Source organism: Lissotriton vulgaris, chromosome 1_1, assembly GCF_964263255.1.
Source record: "Lissotriton vulgaris chromosome 1_1, aLisVul1.2, whole genome shotgun sequence".
Lineage (NCBI taxonomy): Eukaryota > Metazoa > Chordata > Amphibia > Caudata > Salamandridae > Lissotriton > Lissotriton vulgaris.
This window is the reverse complement of record NC_141685.1, coordinates 1316934136-1316954146: the sequence shown is the minus strand read 5'-3', so window position 1 is coordinate 1316954146 and position 20011 is coordinate 1316934136. Positions and strand designations below refer to the sequence as shown.

Here is a 20011-nt window from a genome sequence, read left to right as displayed (position 1 = left end):
AAGGCTCTTGGGACAGCAGAAACACTGCAGTTAGAGCAAGCACTACAAACCCCCCGCACGCCAGGCTCTCCTTCTGGACCGGTCCTCTCCCTGCCTCCCAGCGTGCTTAAAATGTGCTCAGCAAAGTAATCAGCCCGTAGGCGTCACACGCGGCTCCTCAGAATGGGGACCGCGCTGAGCGACCAACAAGACGGAAGAGCGCCCCAGGCGGTGAAAGGAAACACCGCAACTTAAGAGGGACGCAGCCGCATAAGGAGCTCACCTGCTCCTGCGGCCGATCGGGGATCTGTGGAACAAACACAGGTTAACCCCCAAACAGCCAAGCATGCAATAATAACAATCAAAGAGCAATAAAAGAGCAATAAAAAATCAAGTTTCGGCACACAGTGCCCACACTGCGATGGAGTGGTTGAAAGCGTCCCACACCTTGTGTTTGGGACTAGGAACCAGGAATCACCGCGAAGCACTGAGAATACTGCGAACGGATATTAATACTACTCTGGCTTGCGGTGTGGCCAAATTTCTCAGCTGGGCATGGGTGATCAGATCAAAAAAGTTATGTCCCGGATGAAGATTCTTTTTAAACTTTGTTTTACTTCGCTTCAAAGCTGAGACAGTTTAATCTACTTTTAAACCATGTATTGCTTGTTTTTTACCTCAATGAATTGTTATTTATTGATTGTATAATTATGTATAGTAGGTAAGGAGAAAGGAAAAGGGAAAGTCGTATCACCTAGTTGTGTTATTAATTTTTTCCTAATATGGTACCCCTGTCCAAAATTTTATACTTTGTACCTTTTTCACATAATTTGTAAAATGCTTTTATGATCTATTTATATCGAAATAAAGCTATGATGATGATGATGATGATGATGATGATGATGATGTAATGGAATAAAGCGAAGTGAGAAAAGCATAATCGGAGCCTCCGGTCGTGACAAAATCCGAGCAGGAAGTTGTCTGTGCAGCTGCATACATTGCGTTGCGGATGCCTGCCTCCAGGCACTCTACATGGCCCGGGGCCGGACTGCAATGTCTTACCCCAGACCACAAGTAATATGTTCTCCTCTGACTGCAAAGGGAGACAAACACAGCGATTTGAAAAACCTGTAAAAAGAAGTATTTACAGTCCTGATTCTAAGTTAGGTGGTAAGATACAATCCCATTCGAGCTGGAGGAACTGCTAAATTCAGCATAGAATCCATGGGTGAAATCATCCCAATTTTATATACCTGTACCTGCCAAACTGACGCTCACTGGTGGCCAGGGTCTGATTGGTAACGCGGGCACTCGGGCAATGCCCGAGGGGCTGGTATCCAGTTTCAGCTGTGGCTGCTTTTTTGAGCAGTCTGAAGGGGCCGATTTGGGTGGTTTCTGCGTTCGTAGGATACCACCAGCTGCCCAGTGGGTGCCTGAATGGCCTTTGTGGAGGTAGATGGGCGCCCATTACCTCCCTTTTATCAACGAGCAGAGGTGTCACACCCTTTCTCTTGCTCGGCCAGCCCATTAATGTATGCATATTGAGCTGAGGCAGGGGCCCTGAGTAGAAGTGGCCTAACTTGTTTTCTGGTGTGTTTCACCAGTGGAAACTAATTGGTGCATTTTTTTAACCCCCCCCCCCCTTTTTTTAATAACATTTCACAGAAACTGTGTTTTGCGGAAAGGCAATATGCAAATGTGGGCCACTTTTTAATCTCAATCCAACCCTGCCGGTGGCCGTGCTGAAAGCACTTTGTTGGACTTGCACCAACTAAACTAGTGTTGTCACAGCGTGGTAGCGCTATTCAAGTAGAGCACATTTTGAGCTCAAGCAGAGTGATCGTTCACGCTAGGGACTCACTTTGCTTTGAGGCGAGCGGCTATTCGTACGGGCCGCCTCATCATGGCCGCAAGGGCTTCGTATTGATTCTGAGGCTCAGCAGCTGTGTGGAGAGACTAAAGTGCTCTGGGATGAGCAATTCCAGCGCCACGTTCGCCGCAAGAGGTTGGCTCAGCTGCGGCGGCCCCAGTGGTGTGGGTCCTCGTCTCCCTCCGGTTGCTAGATCATCCTTTTTTACCTAAATTACCACTTTGCAACGCTATGCGAGCCTTCCAAAATTTTATTTATGACCTGCTGGTGCCACCTTGGTGGCAGCAGGATATCCCATGGCGCCTATTAAATTAAAGTGTATGTCCTTAAATCCTCCTTACCCACTAGTAACTCTCACAGCAGTCATGAATGTATCACATATGCTGCGCCACAGCCCGCCGTAAATTTTATTATTGTTGTTACATTGTGACAGAGTAGCAGCTACAGCTGCAGACTGAGTCCGCTCCCGGTGCAGCGCGGACTGCGTGCTGCCACTCCAGCTTTAGTTTTAGTTCTTCTGGTGCATGGTTACTAGCGCTCCTGTTTGACAGCTCAAGAGGCGTGATTATGCGTGACTATGCATTTCAGTGCGGTGATGCAGACCACCACACTGAAATGCGTTAGTCTAACGCCTGATGCGTGATACTTGCAGGGCGCTCTCACCCACTCCCAGCCTTGGCCACTCAGGCGTGGGGTGTTGGAAGATTCACGGGGTAGATGGTCAAAATAAATGGTGGAATAGTAGAATGAGCGGTCCTCGCACTGTAGGAGGGTGACAACACCCTCAGCAAGAGCAAGGCTGCCGGAACTCCAGGGAGTAGTATAATGGTGTACTGTGGTCTGTGGAGAAGCCGGGCAGACAAGCAGGATGTGCGGCAAGTAGAAACAGGCAGGATGGTGCCTCGGTCAGCCGCGGGCCATTAGCTGCGTACTGCAACCGCAGCGTTATGGTGACTTCCTCCAACAGCGCTCCTGCATGCGTAACATAACGTAATCAGAAAGTCTCCTGTACTAGCGGTGTGTTTTTTCCTGTTATTATAGAATGGATGTTTGCTCTAGGATTCGGAGTCTGGCAAAACCATTTTGGCGGCATGACTATTGTGTGTTTTATAACATGCATACTTTGCCCTAAAAAATTTTTTTTCCTTTTACAGTGGATGTGGCGAACTCCGAAGAGCGTGAGACTTCTCTGTCCACTCACACCATGGGGCCAGACAGGAAGTGGGAGCAGCTGGATGGTAAAATAAAGCAAAACTAATATATTATTGTTAATTATTTTCAGGATAGCGTGGTAGCAAATAATTGCAGATTTGTTTTGAATAGAAAAGCATTCTGGCACACTGACTGTGAACATGTGGATTTATTTACGTTCTAAACAGGAGCGTGGATTAGTCTTATCCATCAGAATATGTATACTTTCTTGGTTCTTTTACTCTGTTTAAAAGTGCCAGTGTTTTCTAGACCTTTAATTGATTCAAAAGAGGGGTGTATGCGTTGCACCTGTGCAGTTGGATATCTGTCATTTTGAACTTCGGCTTTTATAGTGGGTGGCACCCTGTTTAATCTGCCTTAGTTTTTCGATCCCTTCGTCTAAAGTCTTTCTTCCATCTGAAAAGTGACATTTTGGGTTTCCTCCTGTTCCCTTTGTTACACCCTCTCGGCACAAGTCTCATTTCCAATGTTTAATTTGTGAAAAGAATGCCGTGCTCCAAGTTCAGCTTAAAAGTTGGCCGATGCTCCCATCCCCTCCCCCCTATCACAATCTGCCTTATCCCACTTCCCTACCCCCCCTTTTTCACTAAGTCCTTTTATTGTCTTTACCCTTATCTCGCTTACCTGGCCTCTCCTTACTAATCTCCTGACTGCCTCGCCCCCCTTCATCCTACAGCCACATCTTTCAATCTCCCTTTCCCCTCTCATTCAACCTTAATCTCCTTTTTTAGCCCTAGTCCTCACTGACCTCCTGCTTCTTCACCCTCCCCCTTTTTATGGCGCCCCCATCAAAGTTCCCCCCTCTCCTTTTTTAGCCTGCCCAATACACACTTGCTGTCTTTCACTATGTACTCGCTATAGTAGATAGTAATTCCGAGTGTCATTAGCCTTAGGTTCTCACGTTTTGTCAGTGTTTCTATTGACCTTATTGTCTGTATTTTATGCCTTTGAACCAATGTTACCTCCCCTCTCTTGCAATACTACTCTTGACGCACTGTAACCTAATGCTTTTCTTGATGTAACCATGTAAAGCTCTCTGATACCCCAGGGTATATCCAGTGCTATATAAAACCTTTAAAATAAATAAAATAAATAAATAAAATGTCAGTACACTGATTACCAAGGCCTCTTGAATCCACTTCCAGACACCCCTTGCCCCTTTATATCACTCATGCAGGTTCCTGCTTTCTACCTTTGTAGCAGTGTTTTCTGTCTTTCTCTTCCCCCTTCTTTCCTTCTTGTGTGTTTCTTTCCCTTGATCTGGAGACATGTTCAATGATAAAAAATAAGTGCTGGTCCCCAAAAATAAGTGGTGGTGGCCCCCACGGCTCAATTAAGCACTGCCTGGCTCCACATTCTTCTCTGTCCCATTTCGTATGCCTCTATTGCTTACCACTGGAATGTCCTGTTTTCTGTGTGTCCTATGTCCTGTTCCCTTAGATTTCTCATTTTGAGTTCTCCTGTATATGTGCCTCATTGGCTGTCAAGTCTCATTCTGTATCTAGTGTCTGTGACTTTGCCATATTTTCCATTAATACTTCCTCTGTGTCCAATTTCCTGTTGTTCCTTTCTGTCTGCCTACAGTGACCAGTTTACCGACCTTTCCTTTCCAGTCTTCGTCTTTATAGCAAATGAAGTGAATCCCAACTATATAGCAAATCATTAAATTAAAGTCCAGTATAGGAAATATGATGTCACAGTGAAATGGAGAGTCATTTGGTCACTGTATGTGGACCCCATTTCCTTGTGGTACATGTAGTGTTTGCCCCCTCACGCGACAATCAACACAAATCAACCTGGGCCCACTGAGACCTGGGTCCAGAAGGTACACACTAATTGTAACACTAAAATCTGTGTGTAGATGACCACGTGCCCCTGCCAAAAACGGTACATAGGGATGACCTCACGGGCTGTGAAATTAAGAATGACAGAACATCGCAGCAAAATAAGATGCAGAAAGACAATGACGAAAATGCTTACCCTCTACATGGAATTAGGGCACACACCCAAAGAGATCGACTGGACTATCCTAGAATCATATACAATCATAACCCCACAAGCTCTCCTAATGAGGGAACAACAGTGGGTGTTCCATCCTGGCAGACACCAAGCAAGTCTACACGATGACATTCCATGGGGGAACTGACATGTTAACAAGCACAGACCACTCCAGTCTGCAACTTGACTACCAGTCACCTTGACATAATGACAACTGTGTTAATCCTCAGTCATGGTGATCATTCCTCACGGTGACAATCCGCATGCGTCCTTGTGCCTCCACCATCCCCAGGATCCATGTCCACCCATGGACGCATTACAAAAAACTCCAAATCGGGGCTGGGCATTACAAACCTGCAATTCCCATAACGAATATGCAAATGTAAAGTACCTTTTTAATCTTCTCAAATACCCTCCTTTCCTCCATGTGGACCATACATCTGGGTCGCCCTTCACGTATGCACAACAATCCCCCTCTCAGCATCTTGCCTTGGCCACGTATGACATCCTCCATTTATTGAGACAAGTTCCAATATGGCGCTTACATTCAATACACAGAGCCATGTCTATCCATGGACGAATCACAGAAACTCCACATGAGGGCTGGGTATCACTTACCCTCAATTTGCATAACGAGTGTGCAAATTTAATGTCCCAATCACTAATCTTTCCTCCACGTGTCCTACATATTTGGGTCACCCTTCACTTGAATACACAGTCCCCTCTCAGCATCCTTCTTTGTCCCAACAGGACACCTTCTATACATTGGGACAAGTTCCAATAAAGTGCCTATTTTCAACATATGCCTCTCAACTAAGATGGACGTCACATTGTTCCCCCATGACCCAGGAGATTTCCTTCATCACTCGCTATACAATCTGTACCCTCTTACCCACGCGACCCCTAGTTAGGTTATGTGACGGTAACACCAAGATGGCCACCGTATGGCACGTCTCAGTGAACATGGGTCAGCAGTCCATGAGCAGTATGGAGGCATATGACGTCACATCCCGTGACGGCCAGATGCGAGTAAGTCCTACACGGATCGGATACTAGACTGAAGTAAGTACACTCTTCCCGGTCCCCGGCTGCTGTTAGCGTGGCACCTTATTTTAACTATGAGTAGTATGGAGCTGCGTACTTTGCACGCCCTGAGAACCGGCCTTTGCATATTGGCAACTATTGACCCTAGCACCCCAGATTTTAACTATGGGCAGGAAGGAGCTGTGTACCTTGCATGGCCTGAGAACTGGCCTTCTGTATATTAGCCACCATTGACCCTAGCATAGCACCCGGAACCAGCACATCAGAGTGTGCCATCCGGTTACGATCATGATGTTGTACCGGACGACTATAAGATAGGGTTGGCTCCGCTGTTTGCTTATTACACGCTCACCGGCCGTCAACACGGTCCTCCCGCACAGTGCGAACAGCGCAAATGTGAAGCCACATCAGAGGGGGGAGATTGTTTTCCGAGGTCAGAAAACCTACTGCCACAGGTTACTACCTACATGGGCGAGTGGTCCACAGTAGCGGTTTTACTAACCGCAACGTTTGACAGCTTTAAACTGGCCCCGCTCGCGCCTTTTTGCCCAGTTTAACCTCTTTCATTCACCACTCAATCGAACTACTCTTTGAGACCAGACTTTAGGGGACGTGACTTTCCTTTTGAGTTTCACCTAGTAAAAGCCATCCCCTAAGAGTAGTAGATGTAATTTAGGTCCTGATGAAATGACTAGATCCGTTTGGACAGTATAGGGCATTAAACATGTTGACCCTCCACACACCTTACACATTCCTTTAGACCGCAGCGGGTATAATTGCCCCCCTTCCTTCTACGGCCCACCAGTTGATATTTTAACGCATAGCACAAGATCCCAGTGAAAAAAATTACCTTTGGAGACTCTTGTAGCTATTTTTAGATCACACCCACTTCATCCCACTTCTGCTCCCTACACATAAGCCTTCTCATAACACCTTCAAGCTTCACAACGGCAACCAGAAAATAACTCCGGTAAAGAGCCACCTCGCGTGGCCCGTTGGGCATTGCAGAGCCAGCCCAACGAGGAGCTGCCCTGTGATGAAGCATGACACCCCTTGGGGTGTGTGAGGGCCCTTGGTCCTTATTTAAGTTATCCCAGTGCTAGGACGCACTCTTCTTTTCTAGTGCCTGGTTGACAAGATTCCCCCCCCTCCCCATCCCCTTCTCTTCCCATTTTTCTTCTCCCTCATATGAACAGCATACTCCTTTGTTTTTGCCTTACGTGTGCAATGTCATGTAATTTTTGTTTTCCGTGACTGCTACCCCACCCTCCTGCAGTTTTAATAGCCTTTTGTGTATATATTTTTATATCAGTGTCACAATGGTACCTCTTCATTTGTGTGCAAGGCAAGCAAATGCGCATTGCCCAGACACACACCCTCTGTATCACTGATTCCTCGTGCATGAAGTTCCATGTGATTGTCCATTGCAGGCCTTCTGGGTGATGGGCTCATGAAATTCTTTCTTACCTACAACAAAGATGCAACTGATACTATTTCCTTCATCTACAATGATTTCCTGCTTGGAAAAAGCGAACTGAGAATCACAGTACGGATGAACAGTAGTCACCAGAGGACTTGGGCTGACCTGGCTCGCAAAGAGGAAAAACCTAGTATGAGACAAGGAAGTAAAATCTTAGGAAGTAGGTCACACTTGTATGCAGGCATTTCAGATTCTGAATAAACAAACGTGAAAGAAATGACGGAGAGCAGTGTTTTTGCCATAACATCCGAACAGGAATGAGGATGCAGATGGGGGATTCCAAAGGGACTCTGGAGCAATGAACAGGACAGGAAGAAGTCTCAATTCAGTCACAAGAAGCAAGTGAGAATGCTTTGTTTAAGTAATTGATTATGTTCTCCTTCATCCTGCAACAGTTCACTGTAAAAGGGCCTTGGCACATAGGTAACCACCTCAACGCGCCACTTCCACTTAACTTCCTTCTAATAAATTACTAAACTTGCCCTTGCAAGAGAAAGAAAAGTTGTCAGGATAAATGTTCTTCTATCCATTACAAATTCTGTGATGACTGATTATTTCTTTCTTTAAAGCCAGTACCCTTACTACGACCAACATCTTCCCTTCACAATTCTTTTCATGGGGGAAAGTGTGCTGAAGCAGTCCTCAATGGAGAATGTCTGATGAGAAAGTCTCAGTACTGTCCCTTATATAACGTTTTCTGTTTAAATCCCTTCCTTTGTCTTCTCTAATACTAGACATTCTTGGATGCCTCTTTTGGGACTTTACTCTTGGATAAATATTATTGTGTGGGTCGATCATTCAGCTATGTTACGGGAAGGACCATTCGCAGGCCCAACAATATTTGGCACCTACAGTTATAATAGCAGTCTGGTGCCACACTGGTAATACGGTCTCTGCAGCATAGCCTGAGATGGTGTACTTTCATGGCACAGGCTGGCGGAATTAATCTTACTACTTTGATTTACACAGTCAATAACTTCAGTGATGCCAGCACCATGGGTTCCGCTCTGGTATAGTTAAGTAGAATGTGTTGGCATTATGTTGAAATGGGGATGATAAGGGTTACAAACAAAATCAGTGGTCTTGAAGATAAGGGAGAACGGCATCCTGAAATGAACATTTTTAATGGGCATAAGGGTTAGGTAAAGGCAGCACAATCAATTAACAGGCTGTGGTTGATATTAAGAGCGCCACATACAGCAGCATGGAGACTGGCGCAGGATGGCAGAAGGTTTTGGTATGTCAGAACACAAACACAGAGCCTACTATTCCTGATAACAGAATGTAGGAGCTGCTGTTTAGTGAGAACTTCAACAATATGGACGGCTGACGTGCCATAAGAGTTTTAGAGACACTAGCCAGCTGTGGTTCTGATGTTAAGATGCATGACGAGGCATGCATCTGTGAGCTAGTTCATTTGGGAGAGGACATGTCTGCTTTTGTAGAGGTTCCGATGCCACTGCTTGCCAAGACACAGATGCTAGCGAAGCTGCCTAGCATGGTTTAATTTTCCATGGGGTGAACCATTCAATACCTGTGTTAACCTGTAGTCCGTGTATACACTTAGTAATGGTGCAGACCACAACGATGTGATCAATTCCCTAACACTTTCTGATTGAACTCTACTATGTAAATGGAGAGAAAGATTCTTCTTATGGTGTAAGCCCCGTCTCATGTGGCTTTGAACATTTTTTTCAAACCTCTCAAGCCATAAAGTTCCCATTGTTCCACTTGAACATCAATGGCTGCATCTGAATCAATGTAGTCAAAGTACAGAGCTGCCCAACAAGTGATTGTTCAGAGTAGTATTGGAGGCAGCAGGCAGAAAGCATGAGCAAGAAAACAGTTGATTGGCAAATATGCTGAGTAATGCCCAGTGAATGACCCCCGCCCTTCAGTTGGCAGCAAAGCAAGTAGATGAAACACCTACTCTTAGGTATTGCACCGAACCGTGAGTGGGAAACTGCAATCTACAACTTTTCTGGACGAGAAGACCCAGTCCAGTGTCCTTAAGCATGAGAATGCTCATGTTGATCTCCTTTTTAGGTCCCAGCCTACCAGACAGGGCAGCTGTCTGTGTATGCTAAAGACATCTTAAGGACTTTCTGAAAGTTGACCTAGTAATGCATTGCGATTGGCTTAGTGGTTTGTAACTCAGGTTTTCTTGCTGTCCATTTGGTGGCTTGATTTGCTTTTGGCTGTCCAGGTTCAATTCGATCATCCTTGCTCAAACCGTATGTACAGTATTCTTCTACAAACTCGTTTTCTGTAAACCGTCTTAAATCTTGTTCTTTTCTCGTCACATTTGCTGAACATTCAAAGACCGAGGTCAAATGTCATGTGCTGTCTTTTCCTTCCAGAAAAACATCCACAAATGCCAATACTGATGAACAAGTACTAAACACTTAAACCGGCGCAAAAGCTACAAGTCAATGTACACCGTTACTATTCAATAGTGTTTATTATTGGAATCAGATTTAAGTCCACTTTTTTTTCTTTAACAAGACAAAGCTTTATATATAAAAAACACCACACTAGACAATTCAAAAGACAGAAAAAATTAGAAAAGAAATTACACCAAATCACACAATGACTTGCCCACACTTTAGATTGTCACAACTTCTGCAATCATACCACATTCCTCATTCATCAACACCTATCATCACACATTCATAGTTCTTCCACCTCCTTGGTATTCCAAGGAATTCTTGTTCTCTCCAATGATACACCAAGGAACAATCACCAAACACAGAACATTATTAGTCTAACTTAGTTGTGCATCATACCAAATCGCAAGTGCATTTATTTAATTCAAAGACTGTTTTAAAAATGCACAACCAGACTAATATATTTGGAAAATACAATTGTTTGGTATACAACAAAAAGGTCTTTTCGTTTCAAACCCCCCCTGCTTCCTGGGGTTCTCCTCAGGACCAAAAACAACTCTCTGCCAATCCACAACACTCTACTCCACCCTTATTCCACTCTGTGCCACTCTCCTCTACGCCACCAACTTCTAGCCATGTTGAACAGCAGCAATACTATTTTACACATGGCTAAGAGGCATTGGCAAAGCCAATAGCTCTTACATAAGTGAGACCTATTGGCTTTGCTAATCTTTGATTGTTTACAGTACAACACAATGTCATTGTAGCACAGAGCTTCATCCTTTCATCTGTTTCATTTCTTGTAAATCCTCTTAGTTATCATTTCCGGTCCCCATTCCTGATGTGTTTCAGTAGTTGATATGCGTCCCTGTGTTAGCACCTGATTTAGATCTTGGAAGACTAGTTACTTCATCACAACGGTGATGGGTATCCCGACCCCTGAAATATAAATCCCATTATATCCTATGGGATTCATATTTTGTCAGACTGGATATCTGTCACCGCTGTGACGGAGCAAACCTGCCCGCCAAGATCTAAATCAAGCCCTTAGATTGAATGTTGCCTCATTATGTGATAATTTTCTCTTCCCCTTCTCTTAGTTACAGTGAGAGTACTCCTCCTCTACATGTTCTTTTTCTGATGCCTTGTTTATTGTAATCCCATGCACTCCTTTCATCTACTTTCCATTCAAATGGTGTCTGGTAATCTCCCTTATATAACACGTTTTCGATTTCCTTTTTCCTCCTCGAAAAATTATTTCCAATGATACCTGCCAGGTTTATAATCTGCCACCTATTTATTTATTTATTTATTTATTTATTCAATTTATAAAGCGCACTATCACCTAGCAGGCATCCTGGTGCTGGGAAAACGTGGCTCCGGGGGGCGCGAGATTCTGAAGGAACAAGGGGACGCCTACTGCGTTCTAGGAAACAGCCAGGTCTTTACCATTTTTCTAAATGGAAGAAGCTCTCTCAGTTGCCTGATATCCCCGGTCAGGCTGTTCCATAATTTTGCGGCTGCCACCCCAAAGGATCTGCCCCCCGATCTGACCTTACGAAACGTAGGAACGTTCACCAGTCCAGCCTCTCCAACCACCACTACATGTGAAAAATGTATTCGGTTAGGCACTCCTAACTATGCAACCCATCTACTCTGCCAACATCACAGTCTACTGCAATTACTCAGATGCTTCTGTTCTCTCCAACTTTATACTTTTGCGCCAAGCAGTGTCTGATGGACAGGGTCCGTTCAGAGGAGTTGATTGGAAATTGTAGCTGGAGTTCAGGAGAGATGAAAGGAGCACTACCATATGTGCTGCCTCAAACTATTGAAGTGGGCATACGTTTGTTTCTGTCCTTACCACAGCACAGAGATGATGGGCTTAGCAGTTATGGATGAAGTGTTTACCTTCCATTTTACTGGTAAACAGGGATCCTTCCTGCTGTTAGACCGGGCACCATTTGATCAACGGTGAAAGACTCATTGTCTGGCTGCAGTGGTACGATTGTCTGGATCAGCCCTGCACTTTTTCGAGTTTGGAGTCTTCAGTTCACAGAATTCTGGAGTACAAGAAGGTTCCTCCTCTATATATATATATATATATATATATATATATATAGTTTAAAGTATTATAACTTTTTAACGCTAACCAACAATACAAAAGCAGTTTACCAACATGGCACTGCATGACGGTGGTCGGCAACTTTGCATATGCATAGCATTGGCTTATACATATTTTAACAATTGTGGTCTACACCACTCATTATTTCATCTACAATTAGCTTACCCAGTCCAATTTCTACCCATTTAAGAACAATCCTCTATGCATATGCCATGCCCCTCCCAACCTTTGTTGATTTCCAAGGGCAAGTCCTGCTCTAATAGATGTGACCTTTAGCTAGCATACACCAGTCCATATTTTCTTTCCAGGCAGTTTGGGTCACCAGCCCTTTCACCCCACAGAGCTTTGCGATTTATGTTCATTTTGTTTGTGCAGCCATTGTTGGAACTGGTGTAAGGTCTAGGTTCTCTCATATATGGATAACACACGCCTGATACTGACATTTGTTCAGTCTTTGACTAGCTTTATTGGCAGCTAACCGATTGTCTTAAAGCCATCTGATGTTTGATGTCGAACAACTTCTTGAAATGACCTACAATAGAGATATTGTGTTTGGCAGGAACACGTCTTGTTGGTTGGAAACCTGCTGGCCAACATCCGTCGGGCTTCTCCACCGGCTAGTTCCTACAAGGTTGACTTTAGGAGTACTGAATGACCTATACCTCATCTTTGAGACCCAGACAAAAGGTCTGCTCGGCCAGCTTCCAGATACTTGAACTGCTCTGGAAAATTCTGCCATTCATATAGTTTAATTTGCAGCCCAGCATTGTCGGAGCTTGTGCGCTTTGCCGCAACAGTTATTGTAACTCATTCTGTCTATCTACCAAGATGCTGCACAAGCTTCAGCATCTTCAGAATGTGGCGCAATTGATTTGTGAATTGGTCAGGTTTTGAACCACAATGGGATGTTCTTTAAAGAGTGAGTGCAGTTTAAAACTCTCTACCTAGTTCATCAAGCTCTACGTCCTATAGGCCTTCTATTTTTAAGAAAGCTAGGGACTCCTTACATACCGGATAGACCCAAATTTGAAGACAAAGAGGAAACAACTCTGTTTGAGGCATGTGTGCTGTCGATACACATGCTTTGTATACTCCTGCCATCTAGTCTTGGGTCTAGGTGTTTGCAAGTTGTTTTCCTTCGAAGAAGTCTTTTCAGTCACTAGGTAAGGTGACTCCTGGTGACTCCTCATTTCAGTAATAGTATGCATGGGCATCGACTCCATTGTTATATTGTTTTTTTCGGCCATCGGGTTTGGACGTGTATTGCTGCGCTCCAGTTCCTAAACCGTTTTTCGGGTTCCACTTGGTGCGCAATCCACCCTACCCTCGCCGATATTGTTTCGTATACGTTTTCATACTTCTTCACGTATCGTTTCGGTCAACGCATCCTTTACTTTCCATCAAACTTCGTGGGCGGCCTTTGGGTCTTACAGTGTTGGTCCAGCCTTCTGTTGATGGAACGGACTCCGTTTAAATTCTATCCTCTGTGCCACGCTATGTATCCTCGCACCAACTCACATCAAGTGTGTAACTTGTGCTTGTATCCAGAGCACAAGGACGAAAACTGCGACGCTTGCAAATCGATCCGATCCAAAAAGACTCTTCGCGATTGTCGGGCTTGGCATCGTAGAATGCATTACCAAGATAACGAACACGCTCCTTATATCTTCGGCGAAGATTCAGAACATGTAGAGGTCAACGTATCAGCGGCAGAAGGCCTTCTCCTTTCCAGACTCCGATTCGGAGCTCGATAGATCTGGAGTCCAAAGATGTGCCCCAGAGACAGGCGCTGTGAGTACCGAAGACCCGCTGCCCCCTAAACATATGCCTAAAACATAAGGCTTCAGCACCACCTATGCCTTCAGGCCAAGGTCGGCACGGAGACTATGCTTCCGACGCCCCGCCTCTCAGCTCTGCACCAGAACAGAGAGACAAGCCTGCCGGTTCAGGTCCGAGTTCGCGACATCCTCTTTGGATCCGAAACCTTCCGGTTCCAAGACCAAATCCAGTTTGGAGCCGAAACACTCCACACCGAAACAGAATCATGCTTCGGAGTCGAAATATGCCATTCACAAGAGCAAACCCATCTCCGGTCCAAAACTTTTGATGCCGAAAGGAATAGACAACCTATCCGAGCCTTATGACCCCAAATTAGACATTGTTCCTCCCAAATTGGATCCTAAACAGAAGAACATTTATATCATTTATATAATACAAGATCATTCTAAAACACTACCACCCCCTGATAAGGAGGACTCGGGCTACCTACTATAGGGCCAGAATAGAGCAGGCCATGAGCTCCTCCAAATAATTATTTACTATTTTTAAATATATATATCCTCACTTGCATAAACTGTGCCTTCTACTGTCAGCTCAGTAGAATCATGTAACCAAATGGCAGATTTCTTTGTGGAGAAAGCAAAAATCTATACTACCTTTCCTGATGAGCATTCAAATGGGATCTCCTGTCAACCGGAAGGAACAATCATGAAGGAGGCAAACCACCTCTCCAGATTTGATTCTCCCTCCTGTGAAGATCTTTGAGGCATAGCCTTGAATATTAAATTCGGCTCTCTCAGATACCCCACGACACCTAAAATTATGGGAGATGGCTTGGAGATCCTAATACCCTACTTCAGGCAGCTCCTTGAACTCTCCTTCGCTGCTGGCGTGGTCCCTAAGCGGTGGAAGCAAGCATTTGTCCTCCCCATTACAAAGAAACCGCGTGCCAACTCAAATCACCTGGAGAACTTCCGCCCTGTCTCACTCTTGCCCTTTTTTGCCAAAATAGCTGAAAAAGTGGTTAATATGCAACTTACCGCCTATATTTTCCAACGCGCCCTACTTCACCCCTCACAATCTGGCTTTAAGGCAACATACTCTACAGAGTCTGCGCTGCTCCTGAAAACAGAGACCATGCGCAGACTTGCCGATGACGGCCAGACGGTAGCACTGATCCTTTTGGACCTCAGTGCGGCCTTTGACAATGTGTGTCATAAGCTGCTCTTACAGCGTCTCAGGTAAGCGGGTTGGACAAAATGGCACTAAACTGGATGACTGCCTTCCTGCAGGACCGGAGGTTTCAGGTGGCCCAAAGACCACATTACTTCAAAAGTATTGCGCTATCCAAAGGGGTCCCTCAAGGTTCCATATTGAGCCCCACTCTTTATAATCTTTACATTGCCCCATTAGCAGAGATTATAGAAAGGCACAGTATCACCATTGTGTCATATGCAGACGACACGCAATTGGTGGCCTTACTGTCACAATCCTTTGAGGCAGTTGCCTCAAATTTTGCCACGTTCCTGCAAGACCTATCTTCTTGGATGATAAACTGCCTAAAATGACATCTCCGCAAAACAGAGATTCTAGTGGTAGGAAAATCTCCGGCGATCTGGTCATCGTCGAGGTGGCCACAAATATTGGGCCCCACCCCTGCGCCAAGTAATCCAGTTAAAACGTAGGCGTATGGCTAGACTTCAATCTCTCCTTTTGAAGCTCACACCAAAAAGGGGGTGGGAAAGTGCTTAGGAGTGTTTAGGGCACTAGGGAAAACTCTAGATGTGCTCCCAATCTCAGCGGGGAAAACCCTAGTCCATGCGTGAGTCTCATCCCACCTGGATTACGGAAATGCTCTATACCCAGGTGGAACTAACAAATGCCTGCACCGGCTTCAATGCATTCAGAGCGCAGCTGCTCGCCTTGTTCTGATGATTCACAGGAGAGCCTCCACTAGGAAAGCTCTCTCTTCTCTTCATTGGCTACCACTTAAGGAGAGAATACTCTTCAAAACCTTGTGTCAGCAACCGCATCATGCAGGGGAAAGGCCCTAACTAATTACACAATCTACTCACCCCCTACACTCCTACTCGTCATCTGAGATCAACTGGGAACTACGTGGTCGAGATCCCTAAAGTTAAAAGAGCAGGAATGGGAGCCCGTTCCTTCAGATATCTGGCCTCTTAGCACTGGAATACACTCCTCCTACGTGCTGAACAATTGGAGTCACTCTTCCGGAGGCAATTAAAAACATGGCTCTTCCGTGTATAAGGCCCACGTCTTGGGTCCTGCCTCTTGTCACTTGACAAGTCGGTGCTGCTGTACAGGGACACACCAGTGTGTGTAACCCGGCGCTTTACAAGCTTGCTTATTATTATTATTATATCATACAGGACATATTCATGCTAAATCTCCACTTAAACACAAGCTTCCTTCCAAAGACTCTCACTATAAGATTCCTTTGAAGAAAAAGGACATGGCTCCCAGCCCTGCTTACCCTGCCCTGGCATTCCCTCCCCCTCTTTAGATCTCCTATACATTACACCTCATGGATCTCCACTTTCACAGCCTGGGGGGATGATATTGATGAGGAAGATGCTCAGGTACTTGAAGACCCATGGAACGATTACACCGTTGATCCTCCATTAGACACCGATCCAGACCTTTACCCTGCAAAGCCGTATCCTCCTGATCAAGAACTCATGGGGTAGCGATACATAAAGAGTCGTTAGAAGAGGACTTGTTATTTGAAGCACCTCCCCCAGACAAAGAATCAAAGCTCGGAGATCCCACAGGGAAACGTATAGCTGCTCAAGCCGCTAATCACTGGCGGATCGCGAATACACAGGTCCTCCTAGCTAGGTACGACAGGACACACTGGAACGAAATGGAGCAACTGCTTCAATATCCCCTGATTTACTTAACACCTATCGGGGAAGACCCCAACAGTTTCTCTCCATTTGTCAATTGATAACAACCGACAAATAGGTAATTAGACTTATCCAACATGGTTATAGCCTGGAGCTTACCACCAACCCTCCAAACATTCCACCTGGCTCTCACAAACTGCAGCCAGACCACTTACAGTTATTCAAACAAGAAGTGCAATCTCTCTTAGAAAAGGGAGCCATAGAACCAGTCCCATTACAGTACCAAGGTCCAGGGGTTTACTCTCTATTTTCGAATCCCCAAGTAGGATGGCTTCTTCAGACCGATTCTGGATCTCAGAATGTTAAACCGATTAATGCTGTCAGAACACTGCCATATGGTAACACTTCAACAGGTGCTTCCATTTTTACAGCAACGCTTTTTTATGTCCACACTAGACTTAAAAGACGCATACTTTCACATTCCAGTCCATCCAGCTCATCGCAAATAACTCAGTTTTGTGATAGCAGGCAAACACTCCAAATTCAAAGTGCTCCCATTCGGAGTAACTACTGCTCCCGGAGTCTTTACCAAATGCCTTGTATATGTAGCTGCTTACCTCAGAAGACAACACATTCACGTCTCCCTGTACCTAGACGACTGGCTCATTAAAGGCAGCACGTATCGCAAATGTCTACAACACGTTCAGATCACACTGGATCTACTCCACTAATTGGGTTTCACGGTCAGTGTTCTTAAATCTCACCTGCAGCCTTCGCAGATAGTCTTATCTGGGAGCTACTCTAGACACTTACGCAGCTCTAGCCTTTCCCAAAGCATCCAGAATTCACAACATCCAAACTCTGTTGGTACAGTTTCAAGCCAACCAAACTTTACAAGCCCGAAATTTCATGCAACTGCTAGGAATTATGGCGTCATGCATTGCTATAGTGCCCCATGCAAGACTACTCATGCCTCCTCTACAAGAATGCTTAGCACGTTAGTGGAATAAATCACAGGGCCAATTAACCAATCTAGCGTTGGTAGACAGCTGCTCCCATTGCTCTCTGCAGTGGTGAAACCCACAAAAAGTATCAAAATGGTGGCTCTTCTTCGACCCTCTTCTACACATCGTGCTAACAGACGCAGTCATATCAGACTTTTATTGTGTAGTTAATTGAAACCATTACAAAAGGAAGAAGTACATCATATAAAATTGGTCAATATGCGTGCGAGATTCAAATTTAAAAACATTGATAAAATATGTTACATGTTAGGGAAATTTATACTGAACTACATTATCCGATATTGTGTTAGTTCTATTCGGAGAATGCCCTTTTTTCACAAACTTAGTCTCAATTTGGGTAAATCCCTGAACTAGTGAAAAACGGCAGACGCAACTCTACTTATCTCAAGATTGAGGAAAGTTTAGTTCAATCTACTGCGTGTTTATCTGAGACTTTCGACAGGGAGGGGATGACAATACGGCTTCTTGGATGATTGCGGTTACAGAGTTCTTATTAGTTCTTTGTTACAACGTGAACTTCTTACATGGTTGCAAGTACAGAGTTCTTCTGGGTTCTTTATGTAACACGTGTTCAGGATTTTTAACGGCTCTTTGCCGTAACACCTCTTTTGTTTTCGAACTTCAAAACAAACTTAACTGATCTGCAAATTAATTGTGGGTCTGTTGTGCACAGGACTTGTATAATAGCTGAGCGGCAGGTGCGTATTCCATGTTCATTATACTTCGCCTTTAACCAGTGCCGACGTTCCTGGTCCAGTGCAGGACAGATACAAAATAAGTGGATGAGGTCTTGTTTTGCAGCCCGCATAATTCACACTCCTTGGAGTCTGATTGCCTCCAATCCGGTTGATCTGCATTTGTTGGCAAGTTACCCATCCTTAAGCTGATGTATTTCAGTTTGAGATATAATGAAAAGGGGAATCTGAGATAGGCTGCGGGTTTGGACGTGTTATACAATTGAATTCTCATCCAGGCATGCGAACGGTGACTGAGGATTGACTTGTCGTTGATCAGCGAATGCCTGTTTGCCGCCTTTTTGACTACTTGCTTGAATGAAGATTCCGGGAGTTTGGTTTGCCATAAAGAAGCAAGTTCGGTTGTGATGAGAGACAATTTTAGAAACTTGGTGTACTGAGAATTGGGACTATTATGCATGGCCTCCCACGTGGCAGAGTTGATTTCTGTTTCCCTGTGCATCCAGATGTTGTACCAGAACTTAATGGTCTCATATTTTATTTGTAGTTCTTGAAATTGTAGACCAAACTCAAGTCGGACCTGTGCCGGAGAAGCATTACCCGGTAAACTGAATACCCGCTTATAGACTCTAGTTTGAATTTTGTCTAGAAGCTGTGCACTTTTCCCATGATGTAACACACTGCCATAGGCTATGGTAGGGAGTAGTTTGGCTTTGATGACTGTCAGAAGTGTATTAAAAAGGGGGCCTTTTAGCTGCTTGGAGATACTGTTGAATGCGTGTAACAGGGCCATTCCCTTTTTTTCGATGACGTTGAAGTGGTGGGAGAATTTAAGGCGTCTGTCCAATTGTATTCCCAAGTACTTATAGCTATCCACTACTTCCAGTTTCTTGCTATCTAGGATAAAAAGTGGTTGTGCTTTGCGTAGGCGAGTTATTATCATGATCTTTGTTTTTTGAGTATTTATTTCAAGAAGGTCCAGCCTTGTGTATTCAGCCAGTTCGCGCAGGAGGCGTTGCAGACCTATTTTTGTCTGACTGAGAAGCACCACGTCGTCGGCATAGGAGAGATGTGTTAGCCGTAGGGTTCCTAGCCGCGGTGGGTGGGCGTTAATCCCATCCAGCCTTGTGGTTACGTCTGCCATAAACCGATTAAAGAGATGGGGGGCCAGTACGCAGCCTTGTTTCAATCCGTTATGTGTACTGATCTTGCGCGTTAGCCGTTGCCCATTGGCAATCTTTACCTGCATCCAGGTGTCTGTGTATAAGTCCATTATAGGATTTAGAATTGTATCCGGCAGGCCCTGTTGCTTTAATTTGGACCAGAGTAGTTGACGGCTGACTCGGTCAAAGGCCGCCTTGAAGTCGACAAAGCAGGGGTACAATGCTTGATGGTTTTGCATGCTCTTTTCGGCGATTAAACTTATTGCCATGGCATTGGCCATGGTGCCGATGCCCCTGCGAAACCCTGTCTGGTTTACCAGAATCTTATTATTATCGTCAGACCATTTTATAAGGTCAATCAAGACCAGGGATGCATAGTATTTG

The 20011-nt window shown here is 44.9% G+C and overlaps 1 protein-coding gene across 4 annotated transcripts in view; it reads left to right on the top strand.

The window, feature by feature from the left end:
• The window catches only part of SLC11A2 (solute carrier family 11 member 2), a 445949-nt gene that overhangs the window by 173876 nt on the left and 252062 nt on the right, over positions 1-20011 (top strand). For all 4 annotated transcript variants that reach the window (XM_086965754.1, XM_086965745.1, XM_086965763.1 and 1 more), the window contains exon 2: positions 3004-3087. In XM_086965754.1, the coding sequence (XP_086821880.1) occupies positions 3004-3087 (84 nt within the window). The remainder of the gene's footprint in view (positions 1-3003; positions 3088-20011) is intronic.